This window comes from Neolamprologus brichardi, chromosome 5 (assembly GCF_056152115.1).
Source record: "Neolamprologus brichardi isolate AB-2024 chromosome 5, ASM5615211v1, whole genome shotgun sequence".
Taxonomy (NCBI): domain Eukaryota; kingdom Metazoa; phylum Chordata; class Actinopteri; order Cichliformes; family Cichlidae; genus Neolamprologus; species Neolamprologus brichardi.
The window spans coordinates 29,519,668-29,531,687 of NC_142108.1; the positions used below are offsets into that span (position 1 = coordinate 29,519,668).

General features: G+C 36.7%; 1 protein-coding gene across 1 annotated transcript in view; it reads left to right on the plus strand.

Annotated features, from left to right (window-relative positions):
- Positions 1-12,020, plus strand: part of necab3 (N-terminal EF-hand calcium binding protein 3) — a 40,124-nt gene extending 28,104 nt beyond the window's left edge. The window contains exons 9-13 of the mRNA XM_087840996.1: positions 2,967-3,020; positions 5,686-5,798; positions 6,172-6,249; positions 6,775-6,866; positions 10,931-12,020. Of these exons, the coding sequence (XP_087697122.1) occupies positions 2,967-3,020; positions 5,686-5,798; positions 6,172-6,249; positions 6,775-6,866; positions 10,931-10,959 (366 nt within the window). The 3' untranslated portion in view covers positions 10,960-12,020. The remainder of the gene's footprint in view (positions 1-2,966; positions 3,021-5,685; positions 5,799-6,171; positions 6,250-6,774; positions 6,867-10,930) is intronic.

Here is a 12,020-nt window from a genome sequence, read left to right on the forward strand (position 1 = left end):
TCCAAGCTCTTTAGATTACCATGACCTGGATGACTGAGGACCTACACATACCTACAGCTGTGTGCCACAGCTTTTATTTTGAAGGCGAACCTTCTCTGTTTCCGGTCTGCATCACAATTTGCTAGTTTTGCTAATTAGTTAACATGTAAACTACAGATGACCGTGGCAAATTGTAGTCACAAGGAAGTTTTTGGTGCAGCACCTTATATATCACCTAGCAACAGCCACCAACCTCCAGAAACTATTCACCAACTGGTCAATTTTCCCTTGAGGCCAGTGGTTGTATCAAGTCTATTATAAATTTCTCTCAAGCAATCATATCTAACATGGTGGACAATATGCAAATAATGGCACAGAAGAAAGTGCATATATCATACATAAAAATATACCAGTGCTATTGTTTCCCAAGGAACGAGACTGTAAGGCACACAGTGATCTGTACTGGACAACAAAACTGAGGAGAAAAACAAAGAACTGTGATACACAGAGTCTAAACAGCGAAGTGTAGAAGAGGCAGCATGCATGTAGATAATACCACAGTAATAAGTCTTTTACTGTCCAAATCATCTCTATAGTTCTTTATATTCATTACAAAGTCTTTTAACTTGGACAGCAGCTTATAATTGTTTTAAAAATTACTGAACAATAACACTTTGTTAGTTATGACAATATATTGATTCTCTGAAGGTTAAACAAATAAGACTAAAACACCTTCATACTGTGCTATGCTGGTCTTGGTGTTCACCGACAGAAGAAATGAATGCATAACCTTCCTGTGAATACAAATATGGAGCAATCATCATCACTGAATCCATTAACTTTGTTGAACCGGTAATGGAATTAACCAAGAAATAAAATAATATATCGGACAATAAAGCCCTTCCCACTCCTTTTTTCTGAACATGTTTTATACTAAACAACCGGTGATGAATTATGCAGAGAATGTACAAAATAGAAATCCCTAATGCATTCCTTTTTCAAACATGATTTTGCTTCGAGCCACAGAATATTAGCCCTTATAATGAGAAATAAAACGGCTCTTTAGATTTGTGGTTGTCTCTGTAGCATCATCTATAAAATACTCACAGGACTTTAAAGCCAACATGAAAAACATTATCCAGCCAGTGACGTGGAGATCCAGCTTTTTAGATCCAATTAAAATAAAACCACTCAAATAGATCCTCTAGAAAAGAGTAGAATTCTTGAAGCAGAATTTATTGAACAGAATCATATGAACAGCAAAACAGTACATCACAGTATACAGAACAGAACACATAGCAAAGCAAGTAAAGAAAACCACAGAGCACACACAGCAGAGACACACAAAGACTGACAGAATAAGGTGGAGGGAGGCATATCTGACCCTTGTTTTATAGGTGACCATAACCCCTCCTCCTGTTGCTGGGTAACTTTGTCTTTTCACTAATTTGGTTTTAAATTTAAAGTATTTGTATTTTCCCAATTTTACAAACATCAATTTAATATGTTTGTCAGTGTTTTTCAACAATCCATGTCGATCTTACATATATTTGTTCTCTTTTTGATCGTCGGGACTTGTCTTACATAACTTTCTAGGTTTTCTTCCCAGACCTTTATCATCCATCATTTCAATTAGTCCTTTTTGACAGTTTTATGGCCAAAGTCAATTCCAAAAACAACACGTCTAGTGCCAGGTTCAAGGCAGCTGTACACGGTATATAGGTATATACAAGTATAAATGATTTCAGATTATACATGTCATCAAAGAAATCCACGACAACTAGACCATTTAATATTGTTTTTTTTTTTTATCAGTATGCAACCTGGTGCCTACTTTCAAGAAAGATGTGGAAAACCAGTCTAAACATGGAGTATATTTTCAATCAGAAATGTTTCATCTCTGAATTGTTGATTATGATGTTTATTGTACATTTTTATATATTCATTGTGTGTGTGATCAAAAAGAAAATGGTTAGACTTGCAAGATAAAATACTGCTTTTCTAAATGGAAGTCTACAGTCTTTGTCTGTCAAACATCACATCACAAGTCACATTGCTCTCATCATGTGACCCATTCTCACTACATCATCCCAAACCCTTTTTCACGCTCTACTGCCTCATCTTATGCTCCATCTCCTTTCTTCTGTCTGTTCTTTTGTTTATTAACTCCTGTTTTTCACGGTTTCTAATGTTCATCCTTTCACTTGGACCATTTTTCTCTCTCCTGTCCTCAGTTTTGTCAACTCAGAGAGACTCAGAGAGCAATATCAAAGCAATTCATAACCTGCAGGATGTACTGAGTGCAATATCCATCCCCACACCTCAGTGCTGCCAGCATCACACACTTCTTCTGTCCATCTCCCTCATATTCGCTGCTCTCTCAAATGCAGCAGAATGAGTTTGTGCTTCACAGGTCATGTTTTCTGTGTTTGCACATGTGCACACACAAGAACCGTAACCTTTATCACAGAGAGCTTGTTGTTCTTTTTCATTTATTGTATTTTATTATCAATAACGTAATACTCTCATAGACTACATTCATCACTAGGATATGGTTCCAAAAATTGAAAGTGATAGATTTTCTATTCTCTACTTGTTACCTTTATTACCCTGTTTTGGACAAGTAGCTGTTGTGAAAGATTGTGACAAATTACATAAAACCAAAGAAAAATCAGATCGTGCACTGTGGAAAAAAAAAAAAGTATCCTATTTATCAGTTCTTAGACACCTGTGCAAATAAATGTGTAAAAGAGGTTATTCGGTGTATTTTTTATTATTTTATAACTTCTGCATTGTTATATAATTAAGAACTATAACAATATAATTAAAAATGCCAAAGTAACCTTTAGGAATTTATTGTAAATACAATATGGGAGTTTAGCTTTGCTTCAAGTATCACTCTGATTTTCTTTTTTTTTAAAGTTAAACTGATCTTTGATACTGAGAGACATTAACTTCTTCTCTTATCTGTTACCTTCTTCCTTCAGAGTCCCAAGTTGGAGCCACTTAAGGAGGACACACTGGCCAGTACATACAAGTCTGTAAGTCAGCACTGAAGCAGAATTTTTGTATTTTTCTTGTGACCTTCTTATAGGCTGGTACAGGACTTCAAGGTGAAGTTTTATGTTTTTGTCACTAAAAAAACAAACAATAAAAAAAACCCAGTTTGCATACTGTTTTTGGCCACAAATTCTGAAATATGATATTTTTGTGGCTGAAGCCACTGCAGCTTTACGGGACGACTCTGTCTATACTAACAGTATCTTGATTGACCTCTGCTCATTAAAACAGCTCTAGTTGAATAGCAAATATTTTTTCTCGTATGTGCATTACTCAACATAAACACAATACATGGATATACAGAACTGGATCATGTTCTTGTATTTTTTTTTCTCTATCTCATCTCATCAAGTTTATAACACTACAATAACTGCTACCAGTCATTCAAATCAATCGTGTATCGTTTTGTGTATTTGATAAAATGTTATACAGGAAAAATTTTAAAAGGCAAGTTGTGATGCTTTGTTTTCTCAACACTTTCTTATTGAATCAAGAATAAGAGAGAGTCATTTCTAAATTGTCTGATTTGAAAAGGTAACATCTGGACAAAAGAAGGCTGATTCCAGATCCAATTAATAGATAAGAGAAACACGCACAGATGATGAGGTTTTAACCTTTAGTTACAGGTTAGCTGGTGATAGTTATATAAGAATTTTTATAACAATAATAGAAAGGTAAATGTCTGTTGTAAGATGTATAATTGGCAGATTGTCTCCTTTTTGACTTCTTTTAGTGTTGGAGTTTAGATCTTCTGCTTGTAACAAGTTCAAAGAGTCTTAGTCATTAGTCCTAAATCACAAAAGTTTCTCACCTTTTTTAATGTGTTAACTCTTAGAGCTGAATATAATTTTTCACCTGACAATGTAGAGCAATCTTTTGCTCTCTGAACGATGAAAAAACGCAGTAATTGCATTTGGTAGAAAATAATACAATGAAATTACTTTACAAGGATTCTGTATGCGTCATCCGCTTTTAAATATTACGAGCACTGTAACTTATATAATAGGCAATACCATCCGCCTCCATCTGACTCGGGTAGTGACAAAAAAACCTCCATTGACTGGATGCACATTACATTTCAAATTAAGGTATGTCTCAGTGTACATTCGTCCATTTTATTGAGCTGTAGGATGGACTCACTGTAACTTCAAATTGCTGGGAGAGAAAAGTGGAGAGGATGTTGATTCAGTGCGCTGGCAGACCAAATGGTAAACATGGCCTGAGTTCAAGCCCAGAATGATTTGCTGCCATTTGCAGGATTGTTCCCAGGTACATCAATCTCTAAGGAACAAAAATGATTTTTTTTGTCTTTTTTCTCCTCTCTTATTGAAAGTCGATAGACTGCCGTGGAAAGCATTTAAGAAACTTGAGATGTGTTTTCAGAATAAAAAGCCTTCAGCTATTGTTGTCAGTATATAAAGAAAGTGGCAAAGTACTGAGAAAATCAAAACTGAGGAGTCATGGCAACATAGGTATTGTAGCCCAGCTCTAGTATCAGTATTCTGTAATCACTTTCTGGTATTTTCAATTGTGAAATGTCTATGAATTTCATTAAAACCAGGATTTTAGTAACATTCACAATCACAACCAAATCTACTGAAGTGAGAGTAATGCTAAGTGAAATAACACTTATCTATTTGAATTTGTTTGTCATCTGGTGTGATGGATGGTGATATCAGTACATATTTGCGCTGAAAGTATCCATCTTGATGCCATCTATCCTCATGCCTGCATTGACTTTTAATTTTTGTAACCAAATGTATCACATACTGCATAACCTAATAGAGGTGGGAATCACCATACATCCCACGATACGATATTATTGCAATTTTTTTTAAATATTTTGCGATATTCAGATTCTGTACATAAAGGTAAACTTTATCAATATTCGTTTTATCTAATAACAAAGTCTCACACTCAGTCTTTCTCTCATTTCAGTTTTATTGTTGACAAACTGAACGGTTTGTATTACAGTCTAGTCCAACTTAACTGAACGCAACCATCTGGTACAATTATAGCTATTCTGAACTATGCAGTTTATGAAAACTATGCAGCCCCTTCAGCAACTGAAGAATTTGAAAGTAAATTAAAACAAAATATAATTTTACATTAAATAAAAAAGTTTTAAATGTCTTAAATTAAAATAAATAAACTGTCATGTTTATTGCTGCCAAAAAAAAAGTTAAACACATTTGGACAGTGAAGGAATGTCAGGATTCTTGCTCAGAAAAAGGATCAACGTGCTCTGAAGTCAGAGCATGTTCCAGTCCACAAAAACCTTTTTGTAACAAAATATCGATTTCTGCTGTCCCTGTATCGATACATTATTAGCAAACAAAATATCACGATACTACGCAGTATCGATTTTTTCCCCCACCCCTATAACCTAAACCCCATATCCAAATGCTAACCTACCCTTAACCTAATATAAACGTCTGCTCTAACAATCTATTGTGAACCCCAACGCTAAGTCCTAAGCAAAGAGCTGACCACTTTAAACAAATGTCATCATCCTAAACGTGCAAATCTCAAAAAAGGTCCTCACAAGGACAGACATACAAGGGCACAAACACACAGAGTGAGATCTTTGGTCATTTAATCTCTTTTTTTTATCCCTTCCTCTGTCTGATGTCTTATTGCCAACAGAATATCCTGCTGGTTCAGAGGCAGATGTCAGTGACTGATGTCAATCTGGACAATTTCCGGAAAGTTCTAAAGAGCTACCTTGACGCCACCTCAGCTCACTCTGACAACATGCAGTGAGTGTCTTGCTAGTTTCCAGGAAAAGCAATGCATGTTTGATTCAAAGCATGGGACTCTGCTGCTGTGAAAACTGCTGGAGTACTGAGCAATTGCCAGTATACGTGGTCCATAACTGTGAGCAGCATAATACAAGTTACATCTAAAGTAATAACGATTTACTGGTTCAAAAAGTGACTATATCGCTTACATAACTAAAACGAGACTTTGGAACTTGGTTTTGATGTTGTGCTTTTGTCTTGCTTAATTTTAATGACATCCCTCAAAAGATTCAAAGTTTTCATGTACTTTATCCCTGCTGAGTGCAAACTCTGTTTCACTTTGTATCTTCTTCTTGCCCCACTCTACTTTTCGTCTCGATCTTGCTGTCAGTGTGTCCGTTCAGAAGCTCCCAGGAAAGTCGTGTTACATAATGTATGAGTTCTGGCAAGACCGCCTCTCCTGGATGAGGTCAGTATGGTGTGTTTGTGTGTGCATGCGTGTGCGTTTGTGTGTTAGATATTGGCAGACGGTTTGGCACTCTTAACTTTTTGATGGAAATGTTCCCCACCACTGAAGATGAGCAGATGGCCCAGCCCTCAGTTCGCATATTCAAACACAGACACACAGACGCACTAAAACATACACACACACACGAGAAAGCAGCTTAAATGCTTTAAAGGGTATCTGTGCTGCACACATATCAATGAATATATTAATTTATCAGTTGGAACATTTCAAGAAAAAAATCCAAAAGACTTTTGGTAATAAGGGATTTTTTTCTTCGTACGTGCTCATATTTATTCAGTTTTTGAAACCTTTTAAAACATGATGTCGCAGAGAAAATCAATAAACTGTTGTTTTATTTGCTGCTAATATGTAAGATTAAAAATGATATTTTAATTAATATCAAGTCTGCCACGATGTATTTCAACAGAAATCAACAGCTGATTGACACACATGTCTGTTTTGCTCTGTTGTTGTCTGTGTCCACAGCTATCTTCAGTCTAACAGCAGTAAAGACTTCCAACGCTGCATTATTGATATGTTGGAGGATGCTGAAGTAGTGTCCACTATGTTGCTCCCAGGTTTGTATATGTGTGACTGGGAGAGCAGGATTTGTAGTGTATGTGAAACTAAAATGATACTATTCTAGAAAACCTGCAATCTCTGCTTAATGTGCAATCAGTGCATGAAAAATGTGGCCAAACCTCCAAAATTGTGAAAATATTTGTATGAAAGCCACATATATTTATGCTGTCAGTTTAAATCTGATTCATATGTGTGCTTGTCCCTAGAAAAATACCCTGAAGATATTTATAGTCTACATACATCAAGATATGTTTGAGCTGCTTGATGATGATGCCCATTTATGACTCATAAGTCCATTTTTGGCATCTAAGCAGATGCATTTTAGACTTTTTCCAACTGAGAGAGCGCTAGCTGCTCTTGCTTTTCTTTATATCCATTTGCTCACTGGTTCTATGATCTGTCATTCTTCTGATGGCAGATGTTTGGCCAGGTTACTCAAACAGTTTCCCTATTTCCCCCTTTTTTTTTAGTGATTTCTCTAGAAAAATAATCTGCCTGGATATGAGAAGTGTAAATCATATATTGTGCTCCTAGTATCCAGGTTACATTGCATGGCTTTAAAGACTTGGTGTTCATCGTGTCAGCAGTCATTTTGTCTGTAACAAGTGAAACATTCACACCGTTCACCTGGCTCTGCAGTTAGTATACAAGAAATGAATGCACTCAAAGGATCTATCACTCTAGAATAAAATAGTTTGGCAATCACCTTGCAACTAATCGCTGAATTTTTTTTGCATATAGCGACCAATTACAAGTAATTTTGGCGACTAACTGGTTGCTTGGACATTGATTGTGCAACACCATTGATCTCTAGGACACCATTTTCAGGGAGGCAGGACCTAATGGGAGTCTTTAAACAGCTGCAGGCCAGTTTGGACAGACTGCTATCACTTTCAGAGAGATTGGCTTAGAAATAATTTACAATTGCCTCCAGAGTGCACGCTGCAGGCAATTTGTGTTAGTCTGCACCAACAACACATCTAGGATGAGTCTCTTTGCACTTGGGGACTCACCTCAAGTGGTTGTATTCTTGTTATATTCATATATAAAAGCGAGGTTGCTGAGCTTCTATGTCAATTTGCAGTTAAATGGTTGTCCTGCAGCAGCTATGTCAATAGTTAATATTAATAGTTAAGTTTAATGTGAATTTCTGTGTATTTAGAAGGCAACATATATGTGATTTTTTTATCAACCATTTCAAAGGCCAGTGTGATTGGAGCTTAATAGTGTTTGGAGTAATGAAGCATTTTCCCTCAAAACTCAAATAGTTGCTACTGGTGTTGTGTTTATCAGAAGTGAACCTACATTTTATTTATGATTTTCACTGTGCTAGCGCGACTGTTGTGCGCGAACAGACGATGCTAACTAATAGAAATATTTTTTCGAGGTGCACATACTAGATAACTATTCACCCCTGTATCTGGTATCCCTGTAACTAGTACTGTGGTCATTTAACATTAGCTGAAATTAAGCTTAGTTACTGTGTTAATCACTCTAAAGGTGTTTACTAAGTTAATACATTAGGTTTAAATGTGTTAAGGTGCACTAAAGTGTCACCCTATGCATATGTGAGCACATTCATAATTCCATGCAATAATTCATTTACAGTGCAAAATAATGGAAAATAATGGATTTTTATAACTAGCCTCAAGGAGATACAAACACTAGATAACATGTTTGCAAGTCACAGAAATCAGGATAAGGTAAGTGCGAGATATATTGGGGTGACCATGGTTCAGGGGGTTGGGAAGCTCATCTTGTAACCGGAAGATTGCTGGTTCGATCCCCAGCTCTGTCTGTCTTGGTTGTTGTGTCCTTGGGCAAAACACTTCAGCTACCGGTGAAGTGCCGATGGCGCGATATGGCAGCCTCACTTCTGTCAGTCTGCCCCAGGGCAGCTGTGGCTACAACTGTAGCTTATCTCCACCAGTGTGTGAGAGTGAATGAATATATAAATGCAATCCATTATTATCATATGCCTGTTTTCTTTCAGACACATGCATAAATAAATAAAAAAAAAAGTCAATTATGAACACATTTAGAAAAGCGATTTTCTGTGTGACGCACATATTTACTTTGTTCGTCATCACATCGCTGATCGCTTCTCTCGTCTTCACATTTGAATAACTAGCTACAGGAAACAAATAAAAATTCTTCAGAAACCAATGCTGTTAATATTTATTTCTGCCTCTTAGCTCCATTTCAGTGCTGATTTAACTGTGTGGGATGTATGGGTTGTGCTTGTTACTAGGTTACCGTACACAGTTGTTTACATCCACATCTCTGACTGGTATGTCACGTAAGCTTGCTGACTATTAAAGGCTTACGGTACTGATCAAATATCTTGAGCCACCCCTCGTTTCTTTGAATTTTTCTAGGAAAAGGAAAAGTAGGTTCAGCGGTTTATTGAAATGTGCAAATATACATGACATGAGGGGAAAACCGAGGGATTCTAACAAGCTTAAAAGTCAATATTTGGTATAAATTGTGTGAACTCTCTTAGGTAAGCTTTCTGGCAATGTCTTAAAGTAGTCTTAAGGAACAGTTCTCCAGACTTCTAGAAGGACATTCAAAGCTCTTTTTTGCATGTTGGCTGCTTTTTGTTCTGTTCTCTGTCAAGATGATTTCACGCTGCTTCAGTAATGTTGAGGTCCAGGCTCTGGGGAGGTCTGTCAGTGGGTCCTAGCGTTCCATTGTGTGTTTTTCAGGTATTATTTAATTGGATTGTCAGTAAGTTTATGATCATTGTCATGTTAAAAAGTTTCTTAAGGACATGATGTTCAGTAACTGTTCATCTGCTGTAGATATTTTCTCTTTTTTTTAGGCCTGCCACTTTTTCTTCTGCACACCATGTTGAGATATGCCAGCTTTTTGGCTAAAGCTCGCTGGGAATCTCCTATGGGTGCAAAAGTATTATTTTATGCCTCTCAAACTGTGTGATGATTTTTAGGTTAGTGTTAAGAAAAAAAACACTCCTCTGTAAATGGTAAAAGAGCTGGACTGAAAATGAGTGAAAAAAGCAGCCAATGTCCAAAGAAAAACTTTCAACGACCTTCAGAGAGCCTGAAGAACTGTAGCTCAAGACCAGTTTTAAAATGACACTGCTCAGAAGCATGGGTTCGAATTTAAGGTTCACAACAGTAAAGAAACTGTTGTGGCCACTGAGTCAGTTGTCATGGGGAAGGAGGTAGAGTACACATCTACAGGTTGCTAGGGCAACCTGGTGGGTAAGCATCACAGGGGGATTAAGCTCCCCGTAGCTGGTGAATTTGAACCCAGGGCCTTCCTGCTTTGAGGTGACAGTACAAATACTGTGTTATGCCTTGAGGCTAGAGCAGAGGTTTGGAAACAGGCATAATCATTTATACTGAAAATGGTTCAGATGAGTAGAAGTAAGAGGCCATTGGGAAATGTGTCTTCACACGTTAGCAATAAGATTGTATTTAATACGTGTATAACTGCACTTTATTAAACTCTTTTACTTAACTTTTCTTTACTGTTGTTTCATTACTTTTGAGAAAAAAAATGTTTCATATGTAACTCTATGTGAAGAGGTGTGTTTGGGTTAAGAAAAGTATTTTTATTCAAGTAGCTGTTAGCTGCTTCTAAGGTGTGGGTTGCTGGGGGATTCTTGTGAGGGCAGATGGCAATGATAAGAGGAAGAGAGAGGATAGTTTATAAAATGTAAGAAGAGGAGGAAGGGATCGACCTAGGAATCAATAAAGTTAAAAATATATAAAACAAAACAATCTGCTGACCCTAAAAACTGTTTTTTTTCTCTGCACTTTTCCTTCTTCTTGTTTTTCTTAGGTCAGTTGTCTGAAAGTCATAGTTATACTGCCAGACTTTATTGATTTACAACTAGGTATCTATTTACATCTTAAGTAGTTATAGACTTAAAAGCTCACCAGGTGAAACATAAAATCAGTGGACAGTTTGAAACAGCAACACAACAAAAATTGGAGTAGACTGTTTGATTGTTGCACACTGTTGACCTTTTATTGTATATCATTTTGGTGTGAGTTGGCTAAACTTTCTCGATTTATGTGTGTTTCTCCAGCTTCCTGGTGGATTATGACTAACAACTAGCAACTAAATCCAGAATGTCACATCTACTGCCTACACTGTCACACGGACAAAGGCACGCTGGCGCATCAACCCACCCACCCACATGTACTCTTGCACGCATACAAACACACACACACACACACATACAGAACATTTCAAAAGACATCCACGTGTTTGAAATCAACAGGAGACAGAGACAATGGCGTCATCCAGCATTCTCCAGCAGCATCTTTTCATGTTCCTGTCTTGGACTGCTCATTATTGTGCCGCTTTATAAAAAGGGATAGTTGCACACACTAGCTACTATTGACCTGAAAGTAACTGATTCTCTGCAACGCAAAACCCGTTCTATGAATTTTCTCCCCCTTGTCTCAATTGTGGTATGGCCTCCGTTTTTTTTGCAGTGTTTGTCTGATATTATGCCAATGGAAGGAAACCAAAAAGACGCTAATGTAGGCTACTAGAGCACACCCAAATTGGAATGAGATTACAATACCAGTAGGGTTTTGTGTATTTTGATGAGTTGTTTACTGTTGAGTACAATTGATAAGGATGAAAAAGCAGAGAGGATGAGGAGATGAAAGGTTACTGTAGCCTAAACATGCATGTTGATGTGGCCGCATCCTGGCTGTACATGCTGTATTATAGTGTAGCAGTGTATTATTATTTTTTTTCATTTTGCTATCCTACTATTATGTGCACAGAATGCCAAAAATGCTATTAAAACTACCACACCTGCCCTGACATTTCTCTATTGCTAGATACAGTGTACTAGTGGTCTGCTATTAGTTGCAGTGCATCTCTTCAGTCTGAGACACATTATCAGTCTCAAATGTAAAAATATCTTAAAACGTGCATATTTAAAATAAATAATACTTTGTGAGAAGATTTCATTGTATCACTAAGTTATAAAAAGAAAAAAATGTATTTAATGCATCATGTATTTATTTTGATGATGGTGGAGTTTATGCCATCTGTACATATAGAAATTACATATATTGATATTTATGTTGTGCTTTGGTTTGGCAATGTACACAGCTAAATGACTGAAAAGCAACTTTAATAAAAATGAAAGATAACAA